Genomic DNA, 17695 nt, shown 5'->3' on the forward strand with positions numbered 1-17695 from the left:
AAAAACTACCAGCAGTGATATTTTTTTTTCTTTCTCTGGGAAGCTGAGTCAAAGTAAGATGAAGCAATACCTCTGAAAGTTATCTTGATCTTGATGTAATGTTTTTATATATGCACTTTCCTCCACAATGTGTAACTCGGGGGGGGGGGGATCAAGCAAACAAGAACTCTCAGTGTTAGCAAGTAAGGCATCCTGTATTTTAATTAATCCCCTCTTGTGTCAGAATCATTCTTTCTAAGTAATTCTCATTCTTGCATTGATTTATTTTTTTCACTCCTCCAAATTTTTCCTTGTGAATCTTATTTTCAGGGAGCCTTTAGACAGTAAATGTGTCAGACAGCTTCAAGCTACTGTGGCTTCAAGAAGTCATGGCAAGAGAAGCTGTGTTAGCAGGGTTGACCGACCTCATTAGAGATGCCAGAGCATCTTAATTTTGTACACATCTTAGAAATTCAAATGATTTGGATACATCACCAAACCAACAATTATTTCCTTATAGGTAGACTAGGACTCACAAATCAGAGGTCAATTCCCAGGAGAACTAGAGAACCCAGCCAGACCCAAATGTTATTAGGTCATTTGGTAAGTTTCCTCTTTATTTCACAGGAAGAGTGATTTTCTAGAGGCTAAGACATCGAACACTAAGGGACACTGAGATTAAAAACACTGCTTACTTATCATGTCCACTTATTGAATTTTGTTTGTTTGTTTTGCTAGCTCTGGCGAGTGAGTGTGTCGTGTGTGTCTGTATCTGTGTAATTATAGAACTCTTTGGGTTAGAGACGATCTCAAAGGTCACCAGATTTAACCTCCCCAGCATCCTGGCCTTTAACTCTGTAATTACTAAATAGAAGCTTCTGCCTTCTAATTCTCTTAGAGGGAAGCAAGGGGGAAAAATGTCATCCGGTTCATTCTCTGATCACAGGAAAAATGTCAAGCTGGGGAGGGGTTTGTTGGTTCCACAAGTGTGAAGATCTGAGCTTGATCCCCAGAAACCACCTACAAAACTGGCAGTGGTAGCATGTGCTAGAGATCTGTGCTGGGAGCCTAAAGACAGGACAGCCTTCAGGCCTCACCAGATAGCCAGTGTAGCCTGCCTGGTGAGCCACAGGCCAGTGGGAGCCACTTTCTCAAATAGAAAGTGTGTTTAGCCTAAGAGTGAATGACATCCAATGTTGTCCTCTAGTGTACACATACATACGCACACGTGTATACATGCATTATATTCAACATACATGAATATGCATACACATACAGAGAAAAGAAAATACATCACTAAGTACAAATAAACAAGCAAATAACATAATAAAAATATCTCATATGTGCCTAAATGCTCAGATTTTGTTTAAAGCAAACTGTTGACTTTTAATAAATATTTTCCTTAAAGCCTAAACTTCAGAGGCAAGGCTATACAGCTCAGGTACAGAGCTTGTGAACCACTGAGCCTGCCCCTAGACCCACAAATTCTAAAATAATCAACCAACCAACCCCCTCCTCAAAGAAAAACACACAAACAAAAAAAAACCCAACAAATAAAGCACATAACGTCATACTTGACAGGATATTTAATAATTATAAATACTAGATAATAGTGAGTCTTCAGGTCATCATTTATTGTAGCCAAATTCACTGTTTTGGGTTGGGGGCAACAAGGTCTCTTATAGCCCAGGCTCGTCACAAACATGTTGTGTAGCTGAGGATGACCTGTAGTTTCTGAGCCCCCCACTGCTGGAATTGCAACATGCCCCACCATATCTCTTTTAGGCAGTGCTGGGTATCAAACTCAGGGACTCATGGTGCATACTAGGCAGACACTCTGCCACTTGAGCGATAGCTTCAGCCCCCACCTTCTGTCTTGTGGCTCACAAGTGAGATAAAAGAACATATGAAGGAAATGGTGGCTGGTTTGCACTGGGGACAAGCCCGCAGTAAGGATGATATAAAGCCTATGCATTCCTGTTTGGGAAACTTCAATATATGATTGTGAATTCTAGTCTTGTCTGTTTTAATTTCTAGTTTAGAAGTGGTAAAATAATCCCCTTGGCAACACCCAGATTTATGCTGTAAGTGAGGTGATTTAAGTGGTGGCATCCTCTTTTCATACATGAGAGTACAAACTTCCCACTATCACAGATCTTACAGATTTGAAGGAAGCTCTTTAACTCTAGCCCATAATAGATGTGTTTCAAATACAGAATTGGGTACAGAGTCCTCATGTGCCACCCTGTTCCTCTACTCGATTTCTGTCATTTTGTCTTTTATCTCATAGTGCTCCTTGAGTCTAGTCTTTTTTCTTTTCTCTCATTTTATTTTTTGAAAAGAATGTTATTCTCTGATAACTCCATGCATGAATTCAGTCTCCTCCACATTCTTCTCTTGACTTCATGGCTTTTCCCTCTTTCTCCCTCATTTCTTCTTAAATTAAATGGCTTTCAACATGCTTGGGCACGGTTATACCTCTTTGTCTCTTGGCAGGCTCAAGTCTTCATTGTTTAATTCTATCTAATTCTCCATTTCTTAATTCCCTCGTGTCTTGTGCATTTTATAAGCCCCATGCATAGAACAAACAAAAAATGTTTCATCCAAGGTAAACAAAACTGTCTTGTACATTAGTATACTTAATAGAAACCTGTCCTAGACATTAGATCTTAATAAATATTGACAGTAGCATCCAAAGCAGATGAATTGGATGTATGACAAGGAACTGTGGTAGATAGTATGGAAAATATATAGAATCCCATAAATGAAAATGTTTGTGCTTATAGTTGATGTCACACACAATGTGATTCTTCAGATATGGGATATGATACTCAAACAGGCCATGTGACACCAGCACACAGTTACAAACATCAAGACCATCCCTTTGGTCTTCACTTTGCACTGTTCACCTGGAAGTGCAATCAATAGCTCAGATGTGTCTACAGTCCTCATTCATGTGACATCTTCTAGTTCCTGCCTTACAGAAATTTGGGGTCACTGTAATCATCACTATCTGCCATTTCCTTTCACCTTTCCCCTCATCTTTTGCCTTTGGAATTTCACAGTTCTCTGAGAAACAATGTAAGAATCCTTCCATGGTTTGCCATTCTTTTCAGAACAAAAGGAAGATAGCTTGGGTACTGAACTCTCATCATAACTATATCAGTTTAGAGTCCCAGGGAATATTGATAAGCAGTGTTGGTGAATGGGCATTTCATTGACTATACCAACAGCTCATTACTCCTGCATCCACAGATGAGTACCAATGAAGAAATGGGTCCTTGTTTAGATTTTTAAATTTACCATGAGAATAAACTCTTCCCTACTCTCTACTGGAGTAGCCTCTTCCAAGGCCACAGATATGCCAGTGGCCTGGTTTAAAAGTATCTGTTATGTCTAGAGGACTAGAGTTGTACTCTGGAATTGACCACACAGGTCAGTCTTTACAAGGCGTAGCATTCAGCAGTGCAGAAAGGCATCCTGTAGTCTTGTTTGCTGAGGGTCAGAGGGTAAATGCTGTTGTGACAGTTGGGTGGACTTGGTCCATTTCTTTGTGGAGGGTGAGAAGGAGATGAGGAGTTACTACTGATCTTGGTGATAGTCGCAGAGAAGATAATCCCTCATATCATGTAGTATCTCTGATATAATTTCAATTCATATGAAGATTTTCTATTGAAAAGAGGAGCTAGAAAACCAGTCATGGGAAATAAAGGTGATCTCTAGCACATGTTTTCTTGCAGGGATTTTAGCCTATCAAGTCTCTATGAGCTTAAAGTTACCTCGTGTCTTATACTGTTACTCCAGTTTTGCCTTGCTACACGATCATCTCTGTCCTATGAGCCCCAGGGTGCGATAACTTCACCTGCTTGTTTAGCTGCATTTTTGATGCTTTGATTTAGGGATCCTTCTCAGTCCTTCCCTCTTTATCTCCCTACTGGGAACCAGTCACACCTCCTTCTGTGTCCCATCGAACTGTGGCTTGTGACTTCATACTAACATTTACTTTAGCTATCATCCCTTTCATGGGTTTATGTAGAGATCTTTACTATCGGGATAGTTTTATGACCAACACTAGATCATATGGTTGCTTAGATCTTTTCATAGACCATATACAGGATAATATGTAGGCATCATTCAGCAGGCAATGTGTAGTGTGAAAATTTATGTTTGAGAAGAAATAACATTATCTCTAATTGATAGTCTCCTTTAAGACTTCCCATCCCCCATGTGTGTATGGTTTGATGTTATGATCTAATTAGGTCAATTAACTATAAACCCTGACTTTCACTTTTTGTCTGTTTCCTATTAACAAGGGGAAGGGAGTTGAAGGTTACACTGGCAGTTTGCAGCATTAAAAGAACCAATGCATTTGACTTGTTCCATTCTGGAGTGACCGCGGAGATCAACAGGAAACATGGCCTGTGTGCTGCTTGAGGGTCACATGCCAGTACCACTTCACTTGCTTCAGTGCCAAACTATTGGCCCTGACTAACAACTACTGTAGTTGCTAAATTAAAAAGTATAAAAAGGACCTTGTGAGATTTAAGGCAGCAGAGAAGATGCTGACTGTGTCTTCTAAATGGAAGCTCAGCCTGAAGTATCAGTGACCTGATTTTGTCATAATCCTCTAAGCCCAGCTGCAGTAGCTATACCATTAAGTCCACCCTGGGGCATTATAGTTCAAGCCTCTCATTCCAATAGAATCGATATGAACAAAAGTCTCCATGAGTAAAAAGCAATGATTAAAAACCATAAGTAGTAGATTAGAATGTAAGTAGTACTGCCACTTTGTCCAGTTATCAACTAAATTACAAATCATGGCCAACTGTAATCTTTCCTATTCTCTGTCTGTCCGTCTGTTTGTCTGTCTGTCTCTATCCATCTATCTATCATCTTCTCTCTCTCTGTCTGTCTTACACACACACACACAAAAACACACACACACACAAACACACACACACACACACACCCCTATCCTTTCCTGTCCTATCCATCTTTCTTTATCTCTTATGCTAGGAATAACAACCAGGGTCTTGCATGCTAGATGAGTGCTATATCATAAACCCTAGTGTTTTCCATTTTTCATTTTGCAAGATCAACCACAGTGAATATATGTGAGTGTGTGCATGTATGCATGTATGTATTTGTATGTACATGTATGTGCATGCATATGTGTACTTGTGTGTATGTATATCATGCATATGTATGTGCATGTATGTGTGCAAGAACATGCACATGCACACCCATATGAGCTTTTAGATTATACACACTGAAACCTGGCTTTCTCATTTGTTTTCTTCTATGATTTGAACACAACCAGAATATTTAAACTATTTCCATTATTTCCACTTAAACTATTTCATTATTCTTATAATTACTCTGTAGTCTTAATTTCATTTATTTGTTTCAGTTTGGGTGGATTCTTGTTTTTTTTTTTTGTTTGTTTGTTTTTTTGTTTTTGTTTTTGTTTTTGTTTTTGGTGTTTTGTTGGTTGAATACCATGCCACTGGGGCCCCACACATACTAAGCATGCATAGTACCATGGAACTATTTTTCCATTGCTATCCAATATGAGTGAGCCTGAAAGACCTTCCAGTCTTTTCTAGAAATTGCATATGTTCTTCAAAGGTGGCACTTCTCTTGTTGACTTTTAAAATCTCTTTCTGATAGAAATTTCCAGCTAACGATGGATACAGATAATGTTTTCTTACAAAATCAAAACAGCGTCCTCCATAGGCTGGAAGATCTGGCTCAGCCACCCAGTCGCCGAGGCACACCTAACTTGGTTGCACCACTTTTTAATCGAGCTGTGAATCAGAACTGGGAAGCTGGAAATAAGTCAATTTACTGTGTTTGTAACAGTAGAAAGCTCAGGAGAGTAATCTTCAGCAAGAGACACACTACTGAAAGGAACCGACAGGTTACGGAAGTCCGTTGTGTCCACAGGACCTCTCAGTTTCCCGTGCAAATCATGCAAACCAAATGTTACTTTTTCTGAGGTTGCATTCCTGCACCCTGTTGGCACACGTGCAAGACAGTAATCTCTTCGGTAATGAGCACTTGGTGCCACACAAAGTGAGTCTGTGAAGATGGAGCCAGCAAATCTGAGTTCTGAGCTCAGCTATAAGTGTAATTTATGTGTGAACTTCATTATGCATTTAATCCCTCTGCAAGCCTATTTCCTTATTTGAGAACTGAAGCAAAAGAAGGAAGACAAGCTTGTTTCACAAACCAGCCCTCTCTTTAGCAGAACTCATGCTGATTGGGACTTTTCAAGCTGCAGGGACTACAGACCTGACTGAGGCATGACCATTGCTCTCGAGTGCCTCTTCATTATAGAGTTCATAAAGAAGTGAATACAAGGTTCCATGATGAGATATGCAGTAACACAAATTTGACATAAAATTAGCAACTGGATACCTAGAGTAAAAAAGGAACCATACGTAAATAAGAAAACACAGCAGTATATAGCAAATAGCAAGTTTTGAAAGCACTAGAGGTGACATGTGACATGAGTGCTGGGTTATTTGAATTTTCCTTTTGGAGAAAACTATAGAACCAGTTGAAAGATTGTGAAACATAATACATGTGTGTTGTAAGGCACAATGTAAAATAAAATCCTAGTGCAATTATTAAAACTCTAAGCTACTATGTCCCTCTTTGTCAGCTAAAGCAGCTTCGCCCATAAGTACTCAATTGGTACTATCATAGAGTAAGAATTGATCATAAGATTATTGTTAAAACCCCTTCATATATGAATGTTTGGTCTTCTTTTATGAAAAGAATGCAAATAGCTCCTTTCAAATCTGCCATCATGGACCCTGTTGGTCTTTAGTGGATGCAACAAATTCATCAGTGTGTTCCACATGTGGGAAAGACAACACTGTACTATGACATCGCATTGAATTTATTTGATGTTTCTTCTTCCTGTGTTCTACTGCCAACAATGGAACATGGGGCAGCCTGGTGCTCTGTATGTCCTTCATTTGCTGGTCCTCAGTTCCATAGGGCACCATGGTTTGCCATGCCCAATTAACCTCAGTCCTCTGTCAGAGGCAAAATGGTCAATTACCTTGTCTTCACCGAGACTTCCAGTTCTCATTTTTCTGAGTATTTCAACTCTCCTTTTTTTTTTTTTTTTTAATATGGAGTTGACCTTATTTGGGGGTACACTTTCTAGTGAAAGGCTGATTTGAGCCACAACATCCATGACTGTATAGTTAATACTGAGGAAGTAAAACTGTCAGGACTATACTGAGAATTACTGATGCCCCAGGACTTAGCCATTACTGGATTCACCTGTAGAGAATCAGGGAGCAGACAGGCGATGCCAAAGGCAAGTAGAAAAATGACTGAGTAGACTATCAAACGTGTTTACATGCACCAGCATTTAATGCTTAGCATCCCAAGGTGGTTCAATCCTGAGTGGCCAGAAGAGCACAGGTGGAAACGAGGTGGCAGGGGCCGTGAGCCAAAGGTGGTGTATAGTTTGTGTAGAAGAGTCAGGCAGGATCTTTCAAATTTCTTCTGAGGGGTAAAGCTGCCACTTACTTAACCTGGAGCTAAGGTGAAACAATTTGAGGAAATAAAAGTGAAACCTGAAATCATCAGGCCTTAAGCTGGCTGGAAATTGATTGCCCAAGTTGCCTTAAGCGGGAGGGGTTGGGGGGAGGGCCAGAAGGGACAAATAGTTCACACTGGATGTTGTCTGTTTTCATCAATTATAAACTTTATGTCATAGTGAAATACATAAATGTAAGTCCCCAAATCTCAGGAATCCTAGTCACATTCAGGGTCAAACTGACAGTGGTGTTTACAGAACAGATTGAAGACTGGGGTGTGGAGAGGGAAGGCTTGTACTTGGCATAGTCACAAAAGCAAGATCCCTGTCCTATGTTCAGGGTTCTCTGGACAGAGATCTCTTATGTACAGTCGTTACAGGCAGGAAGGGTCAAGTTTTTCTATGGTTTCAGAATGAGAGACATGTTAAGCTTTAGTGTTGTATTGAGATATAGTTCAGTAGACCTAGAAAGCAACGTGGCATGTTTTGCAATTGTCCTAAATGAGCATTTCTCATCATCTGTTAACTAAAAGGGACTAGCCTACAGCCATGTAGGCCCCAGACCCTGGTTTCTGACTGAGACTGTAGAGCCTCCCTCCATGCCTGTTGGCAGTTTCATTGCCTGGGCTACTTAGGATGGTAGCATCTCTGCACACACTGTGGCATCAAATCAGAAAGGTAAGATAAGGACAGAGATACAATTATTAATCAAACTATTGAAACTTGAGACACTGTAATGTTTGAAAATAGGAATAGTATTTAGTAGCAAAACACGGAGCTGTGCACAGGAATAAATAATGATAGTTATATTTCGTAGAATCTATCATGCAAGCTACCAATGTGAAGCTAGGTAAGAGAGTTAAATATAACATCGCATAAAATTTTGATTTTTGAGGGGAAAGTGTTAAAAATGTTAAATAAATATAACTGATATTTGATGTGAGCTGGTTTAATGTGAAGACCTGCTGTTTGTAAACCAAACCAGTGGGTGTGGAGGTGAACCTGTTTATTTTAATGAGTAATACCAAGTTCCAAAAGGAGGAAGTTACTCACTTATATAATGAATATATAATGAATTAATGCAGTAGCTTTTCTATTCTGGAATCACATTAGAGTTCTAAAAATCTGTCAAGCTGAACAATCTAAAAAGGCAAACTTCTTACTTGAGATATTGGTAATCAGAGGGTTCAGTCCATTGTTAGTTGGCCCTGTTTTTGTCTGTCCTGTGTTGAGGCAAACTATGATAGCTTGAGCAAGTGTGAGAGGAACTCTCAGTTCACCCTTTAACACCTACTTCTTCCAACTCAGCTCCACTGCTAAGGCTCCAGGCCCTGAACAACAGCAGCAGCCAGGGAATAAATCTGCAACACATGAGCATTTGAGAACCATGTGAGATCCAAACGAAGCTATAATGCCTAGAGTACAGAGAACAATGGGTGGTAGCTATTAGCTTTGGGCATAGTGTGTATATATCTATGGCTTTTGTGTGTGTGCGTATGTGTGTGTGCGTGCATGTGCGCACACACACACACACACATATGCACAGGTGTGCATATACCACAGTGAGTATATGGAGGCCATAGGATAACCTTGTCTATCAATCCTCACTTTCCAACTTGTTTGAGAAAAGACCCCTTTGTTATGTGTGGCTTTGTACATCAGAATAGCTGACCCAAAAGATATCTTGAGGATTCTCTGGTCTTTGCCTCTCACATGACTGTAAGAAAACTGTGATGACAGACACCAGACATGTTCTAGTACACTTGACCTTTACATGAGTTTTTGAAATTACAAATCAGATCCTGCTTACACACTAAGCACTTTGCCCCATGAACTATGGTTCTACCTATGCAATATTATCTGTTAATTGAAATATTGAATTTATGCTGCTGTGTTTTACATAATAGCCTATTATATTGCTTTAAGGCCATAACATGAACAAATATACCTTTAATATTTAAGAAAATATATACAGTATGTGAATCATACATAGTGATATATATTTGTCCCTCTGGCAGAATATATATCAAAATTTTAACAAGGGATGCCTCTATGTTCTAGAAAATGTGATTATGTTTTATTCTGTGTACTCTTATTTTATATATTTTAAAATAATATGTTCATAATAGGAATAAGTAATACAAGTATTACATCCCAAAGAAGTCATTTTATTTATACAGTGCTCAGAATTCTTATGTCCATTTCTAATCAAGGGGGAAGTAACTTATTATTTGATCAGTTTTTTTAGCATTAATATCATTATAAATAGCGAGAACTTACCAATTCAATAGGGCGGTGTTGGAGGGCTGGCACCAGCTATTTTCAGAGCAATGAAGAACTCCTGGATGGTTTGATAGCTCACCCCTGTGATCTCAGCTCTGAGGATGAGGGAAGGACCGTTGCAGGATCAAGGCCGAGTGTGCACATTGCCCTCACCTCACTGCAAAAAGGTAAAGAAATGATGAGATACAAAGGACTAGTGGATATGGAAACACAGTCTCACCACTAAGCAAATAATCTATGTGAAAAGTAGAATTTCTTTTTCATTGTTAAAGTTAGAAGGATGTCTTATGGTGCTGTGATGGGTCGAGTCTTCTGAATGTTTGCGGACGATGTTCTTGGAAATTAGGATGATACTATAATCAGTCAGTTACTTAGGCCATAGCATTTGTCTCAGTACTTCCAGGTGTGTGACTCTCTACCAAGAAAATGGCCAAAATGAACAAAATGCTAATTAACAAAAGTAATATTGTATAGCATGTTAATTTTTTGCTGTACATAAACACAGGAGAATGCCAATGTTAATAATTGTGAGTGAAGTGCTTATAGTAGGCTTTTAAACATTGGTGTTTTCAGGTTTTACTTCTAATTATCAGATTACCCTTTAGTCTAATCTTCTATCATAATGAAGAATTATGTGAAAGATGATTATATCTCTCCATTTTTACATCTATTGAGATGTAGAAACCTTCAAAAGCCAAGCATTATCTAAAAGCAGGGATGTGATACGGTTTAAATGCGGCTATTATTATAATCACAGAGTCTGCTAGATAAACTGCAGGCTGCTGTGGCCATGGCATTGGAGGAAGGTAAACCAGAGAATGGGAGGAGATATGAAGCTGCAGTCTAATCATCCATCAGCGTTGCATGCAGAGTTGGGGGATCAAATTACAGATTTTTACTGTCACACCCGTCTCCTGGTACCTCAATGTCTTCATTTGTTAAACAGCATTTTCATGAGAATTAAATAAATTTTATATATGTAAATAAAACATTTGGAAGCATACTTGGCCCAGAAAAAGTTCCAAGACAGACAGAGAGACTGACAGACAGAAAGACACACACACACACACACACACAGAGAGAGAGAGAGAGACTTCATGCTCTCTATTATTTTACCTTTTCTAATAGCATTTATAAAAAATCTTCTATCTTGAACACAACTATTAGATTTGCACAGAATTTCCTGCCCCATCGGTGTTAGAAGGCATCCCCACCTTTCAGAGCCTCCATGGTAACCTACAAGGTAAAATGGGTGTGTCCTACTATCTTGAATTTGAATGCACCTTTAGATCAAAGAGGAAGTTGATCAGGTGACTTCAGCAGTTTATAAAAGTGTTCATTCTCGTCCCCAGTGTGGGCACAGAGGCAAGGAAACCAGTTAGCTGATGGAAGATGGGACTCTGAAGAGTTACTCAGTGTGCTCTGTCAATTACCCTTTAATTTGGATGGGAGCTGACATTTAAAGATGTGGTTGATTTGGTTTGCAGCAGCTTGGAAAGTCCCCACAGCTCGGAGCTTCCTCCCATGCTCTTAAAAACCCCAACCTCTTTTGGACTCTCACTGCCTTATCAAGCTGGTGGTTTTCCCTCTCCACAAATGATTATTAAGGATTTGAGATGTTGAGCTTAGATCGAAGTCATTCTTTTTCCTCTCTATTTTAATGAACTACTGTGCTGTGATTTTTCTGGGAAAAGTATTCCACAAAATAAGTGTTCATTTCATAATAAGCTTTGGGAAAGAATCTCGCTTCCACTCACTTATTCTTTCTTCTAGAAGGAAACTAAAATACAGGGTGAGAGGATACTAGACATGATAGGAATGAAAAAAATTTTCTAACTTCAAACATGTATTTTTTAATGAAGGAGTAAGTGATACTTTTATTGAAAGGTAGCATTTTACAACTGCTTTCATTGGCACTGTATAATGTAAAATTTTACTTCAACTAGGAGATTCAAGAGGTACCCGAAAGATAGTTTTAAAAGAATATCAAAACAAACACATGCATCAGGTGAACATTGAGTACAGATTAATGGAAAGCAGAATGAGAGAAGAAGGAGTGCCCAATGAAGAAGCTGACACGGGAGTGGGGCAAAAGGGGGCAGAAAGGGCCTCTTCATGAAGGACAGAGTGGGGAGGGTGAAGACCCCAGCAGACAAACCTGGGACCATATTTCAATGGGTTGAATGTCATTTGTAAATAGCTGTCTATCCTATTAGAATTGGGGTACCCTGTGAGTGCCCCCTCACTTTCTCCAAGGAAGGTTAAAAAAAAAAAGATGCCGGCAGGTCCCAGAAGAGAGAAGACACTGCAATTTGTCCCTTTTGCTGCCTTGCCCAGGTACTTTTTGGTTAAGACATAGAAAGATTACTAAACTTAAAACTAGATACACACTTCTTTCTGTGAGTTTTAAGCATTGCAATTAAAAACAAACAAGTTGCCAATTATTGGTTTCCGTTGGTAAATAAATAACTCCCAAGTCTTGGCTTCTAGTGTCCCTTGTCTTCTAAGTGAAGAAATGCAATTTTTTTCAGGAGGACCACTACCGGGTGTATGGCTATGCTTCCCAATGCTTTTCCCATCCAGCCTCTAACTCCAGCCATGGGACAGACTTACTGTTTATACACAAAACATGAGTGTATGTCTCATCTTCTAGAGGTCTTTCTGTGCCATGCTGCTCCCCAGTCAACTGTGCTGGGCCTGGGTTCAAAACCATCCAAACCATTGTGCTCCCAGGGAAAGCCAGCGCATGGAACTGTTACTCTCCTGTAACTACCAGCTTGATTAGTGCACAGTTCTTACATCCTGGATGCTAATTCCAAAACCAAACATTATCAGATATACTTTAATTAGCACTCTTACGAATATGTTTATGTTAAATTCAAATTGATATTGACAATTAGCTAATATTTCTTCCTGGAAATGTCCTAAAGCAACCATAAATAAACAACATGCGTTTTACTTCTTAATACATTGCTTCTTTTTTCTCTGTGCCCTTTAAGTATTTACAATTCTCCATGGCTTAGCTTCTTCATTTGTACAATACAGAGATAAACAAATTGAGGGACAGCTATCAAAGCAAAATGAGGGAACTCTGTGTAGCACTTCTCTTAATCCTAGGCAAAGACACAGACTTCCCTCTTTGTAAAGGTCTTTGGAATCCTGAGCTCTGACACACTGTCATTTCCCAAATGAGGAGTCTGTATCTAGGCTGGTTGAGTAACTTGCCCCTAGGACATGGAGCTGGCTAAAGCCAGAACTGGCAACACAACTCTTGTCTCTAAATCCCCTGTCCAGGTTCTTTTCCTCAGCTACCCAAGCTTCTAAAACAGCCATGGTACTTGGCTCTTAGATTCCTGTCTAAAATCTTGGCCCATGTCTGACAGAGACCACAGGCTGATCTGTTTGTGTGTTGATTAACACATAGAAGGAATGAGACTTTTCATCCCCCAATCCTGCTGGGAATCTTTTAACTTTGTTAAAAAAAAAGTTTGTTTATCATTTGATTGTATGTCATTAATAGCTCAGTTAAAGGATTCATATGATTGTACTGTCAAATTAGTATAAAAATTAATGCAGTATCAGATTTACTTTCAAACAGCTATTCTCAGGGAAAATTCTTTTGAGATTAAATGATAGGTTGAATAAAATTCCTTTGTTGAGCCTACAGCTCCTGGAGGATCCCATGCCAGGGATCCTGGGGCTGGGTCCAATACTGGCTTTTCAAAACATTCTTGCGATCATGCAACTTTTATATTCACCCTTAACCTGTCCCTGGAAATATAATGGAAAGATGGGGATTAAATGATTCTACTATATTTTTTAGTGCCCCCACCCGGTTTTGTTTGGTTAATATAAGGTAATAAGAAACATAATTCCTTTTCGTATTAAAGTGAGGAAGTGAAATTTTGTGTTAGATGGTTTTGCAGTATTTAAAATCTCATATTCTTGAATATTTGAGATTAAATTATATATGGGAGATTTTTCTTTACAGAAAAAGAAAGCTTCACTATTAACAATTATTCATGGGTCCTTCACTCCAATGACCGCTTCATCCTTCCCTCAATGAGGTTTAGAAATGCAAAATGGATGTAGACGGAAGGCAAATCCAAATTCATAAACATATTGCAAACACTAATCCTGGTATTGTGATATAGTAAAATATTATGAGATCTAGATTTTTTTTCCAGAATTTCAATCTCCTAAATTCTAGAAGAAATCTAACATTCACTCTTACTGGTCTTAGGCAGTTATAATTTTAGGTACATTAGAGAAAAGTGTGCTTCAGATTTCGGGAGGTTACTGTTCAGATACAAGGCTAGCTGAATTTTTAAGCCCCAAATAGTAATGACAGAGTGTGTTAGAAATTATGTCAGAATTTGGGCACATTCCATCTTTCCTACGTCTAGAAACCGAAAAGAGTTTATAAGAATATTCTTATGTGTTTATGCAAATCCATGCTATTATGTTCAAAGATAGCCTTTGTAGTCATTTAGATAGAAACATGACAGAAAATAATCGACAATCAATTTTATTATACGTGTATAATAAATATCTTCCGTGAAGCCTTAATAGAAACTGAATATAACAGAGAAAAGAAATATATAAATAGAGGAGGGTTGGGGGGGCATGGCTATACTTCCCAGGGCTTCTACATAACTATATCTTGCATGTATGTTTGTTTTATAAGTCTAGTAAGACTGATGGTTTGAGTTGCTTCTGAAACATATTTTGAACAGGCAGGTGGCTTACGTTGTTTGACATGAATCTGCTGGTATATGTATGATAAGAACATATTGAATACTTGAGCTAACAGGCAGTATCTTTGGGAGTTTTATATTGAGCAAATACACATGTAATTCTCCCTAATCTCTAACTTCATGTAATCATTCTTAAAAATCCAAAATGTAGGGGGTAAAAGTCTTCCGGAACTTTCACAGAACTTCTCTTTCTCAACTGGAAAGTGTAGGAACAACTTCGTGTCCTGCCTGCCTCCCTTCTGTGTGTCTGGTGGGGGTGGTAGGTTTGTTTGGGGGAGGTTTTGTTTTGTTTTTAGGACAGAGTGCACTTTCTTATGAAAGAGACAGGGAAAGTTTTACCTGTCTGTCTTCTGCTCTTTTTTTTTCTCTCTCTTTCTCTTTTCTTTTAAAGATTGGTGATAAGGAATTCTAACTACTTAATGAGATGGGAGAGGCCTCACTCCATTGGAGTGGAGGAGCCCAGGTGGAAGTTGATGGATTGGACAGGTAAAGTGAAGAGTCCCGCCCCTCATGCCTATAGTTGGGTATATATTAGTGAACCTTAAAGTATGTACAGAGAGAGAGAGAGAGAGAGGCACCTGAATTCTGTTATCTTCTTAGAAGATTCGCAGCGCAAGGCTCTCAGAGGGGGTGGGGGGGCTGGCAAAACCCTGGAAGCAGAAAAGAGGAGAGCAGCCTTGACCAGTCTCACTGCTAACATGTTGTACCTGGAAAACAATGCCCAGACTCAATTTAGTGAGGTAAGGCTTTAAGATTTTAGCCCTCTGCATAGAGATCCTTTTCTTCGCTTCTTCTTTTAAATAAAAACATACTTAGCTGTGGTTCTAGTGACCCAATGTAAATCTGTTTGCAAGTTGTATGTAGGAAACTGCTTTTCTGAGTGAATGTTTTCTGTAGTGGCTGTAAGAATTTCTTTTATTTTCTTTGAAATATCAGATGAAACAGTAGGAGAAAAGGGAAAACAAAAAAAAATTCCTGGGTGACATTATGTATTCGAAGAAACACAATATTCAGGATTTTACAAAATCGCTTTTCTTATAAGAACAGCAGCGGAAGTAGAGAAGACTCTGCTGGGAATACTGGTGGGTGTGAATGTACCAGTGATAGAAACGAATTGATTGTGTATTAACTGTTTAGTGAAGTTCTCCAGGCTTCATACTAAAAGGAAATGGATCTTTTTTTGTTTTTTTCTTTAAGTAATGAAGTGGGTTTGTTTAAAGCTAGCTCTTTGAGATGTATCAGTCCCAGGAGCTCATTTCAATGTAAAGGACCTTGAGTATAGTCCGCGCTGTGAGGTGACTGGGGAAGAAGTTTACTGTAGATGGACAGACAAGTTACTTCAGGACAGTATGCTATTAACCATTGATATGTTTGTCTCTGCATGTGTGTGTGTGCACGCGCGTGCACACAAAAGTGAGTATCAGAGCATTCAGGATTTTAACGTTGGACAGTCCTCTGCTTTCAGCAAGTTTGACTTAGGGATTTAAATCTCTGGGCTTCGGGGATAAGGGAGATAGATATAAACCGCTGGTCAGACTGGAGGGCTCTGAGGATGTGTCCTAAGGCTGGCCGGCAAGGTCTAACAACAATATTAGTTTACATTCCTAGGAAGAGGCAGCTGTGTTGACACTGATCTGATTGGGAGGGAGCAGGGGCTGCCTGTCCAGAAAGAGTCCGGTCTTTCCTTTCCGATGGGAACCCTCCCAGGTGAATGCTTGTTTTAAAAGAGTCTGAGGTGCGGGGAATCTAGCTCCTTAATAGTCAAAACAAATCATAGTACCCAGCTCCCACGGCAAGAGGAAGAGAAGGAAAGGGCCGTAGAGTAGAGCAGGGCCAGTGCTGTGTGACTGGCCATGCTGTTGTCTAGACACCTGAACTGTGCAAATATAACAGGGGAAATATCAAGTTATCTCAAGGAGGAAAAGGAAGTTCCTGCTTTCCTTTAAACCAGACAGGCAGACTTGCCTGTCCTTGCTAGAGGAACTCGAGTTTCTTGTTTTGCTTTACCATTGAAAGGGAGCTTATAATGTTAGCAAACAATTTTAAAGAAACGCTATAACTTGTATGTGCATCTGGCTCTTTTCGCCGCGTCCAATGTTGCTCAGTTTTCATAATTAAGAAACGATCAGTCTGTCCATCTAATTTCATTTGTATTTGTTAAGTTGTTTTGTGCAGTAATTTTCAAGTGTCTAGGAGCTGTCTGTGTGAATGTGAAAGAGGAAAAGCAAAGTTAATTCTAAGTTATGGGTGAGAATATTACAAGCCTAGCGCCAAGGTACAAAGAAATGTTTGTCTTAAAAAAATAGTATCAGAAAAGAAAAATAATTTTAAAAAATGACAATGGTATATATCTTTGGGAAAACTGCCTTTCATAGAAACGGTCATTTTTATGTGCAAGAATATGGCAGCCTTATCATGAAGGAAATACCACTACACAGGCTTTTCAAATGCTACACAGAGTACAGTGAGGGTGTCGGAGGCTGATGGGCCAGCTGCTGGAATGTTCTGCGCTGCATAGAAGACAGCTACAAAATAACATGGCTGAACTTCCTGTTGTCTAAATCATTTTCCTCACTTGCTTCACGGCCTTCTTCTCTTCCATCAGTGTATGCATTACATGGTAACTTCATAGCCAGGTCCTGTTACGACTGGCTTCCCTGTTTGTGCGGGCTTCTCATTAATATCTAGTGCTGCCTCTAAATATATAAAATATTTGGGTCCACCTGCTTCTGTGACTATGGAGTTTTAATAAAGAAGAAATTGCACTTTGATATTCATGTTCATTCGTACCCATCAACATAGAAATAGCAAAAATTGTTAAACCTGGATAGAATGGGGATATAAAAGGAATGTAATATCTAGCAAAGATTATTTAATAACTATAATGTACTCTGACTTAAAATAATTTTTTAAACTTAACTTACTGGGAATTTGAGTTGATAATTCAAAAATTAGTAAAGGCGCAACATGTTCCCTCCCTGTACTCTCTTCAACTTTCCAGTTATTCCCCTGCAGCAGAGCTGGACTCAGGAAAGCTGCTAATGAGCAGGAAAGGGTCCAGAGGGAAGAAGGCTATGGCAAGAAGTGACAGGCAGGGCTTAAAGTTGTGGCCTTG

General features: G+C 39.2%; 1 protein-coding gene across 3 annotated transcripts in view; it reads left to right on the plus strand.

The window, feature by feature from the left end:
- Positions 1-17695, plus strand: part of Tp63 (tumor protein p63) — a 128828-nt gene that overhangs the window by 23047 nt on the left and 88086 nt on the right. The window contains exon 1 of one of the 3 annotated variants that reach the window (XM_021185011.2): positions 15193-15320. The exons of the other annotated variants lie outside the window; for them this stretch is intronic. Within the exon in view, the coding sequence (XP_021040670.1) occupies positions 15279-15320 (42 nt within the window). The 5' untranslated portion in view covers positions 15193-15278. Of the gene's footprint in view, positions 1-15192; positions 15321-17695 lie in introns of those variants that run through there. 3 annotated transcript variants of the gene reach the window in all.

Source organism: Mus caroli, unplaced genomic scaffold (genome assembly GCF_978045245.1).
Source record: "Mus caroli unplaced genomic scaffold, Mus_caroli_1 scaffold_17, whole genome shotgun sequence".
NCBI lineage: Eukaryota > Metazoa > Chordata > Mammalia > Rodentia > Muridae > Mus > Mus caroli.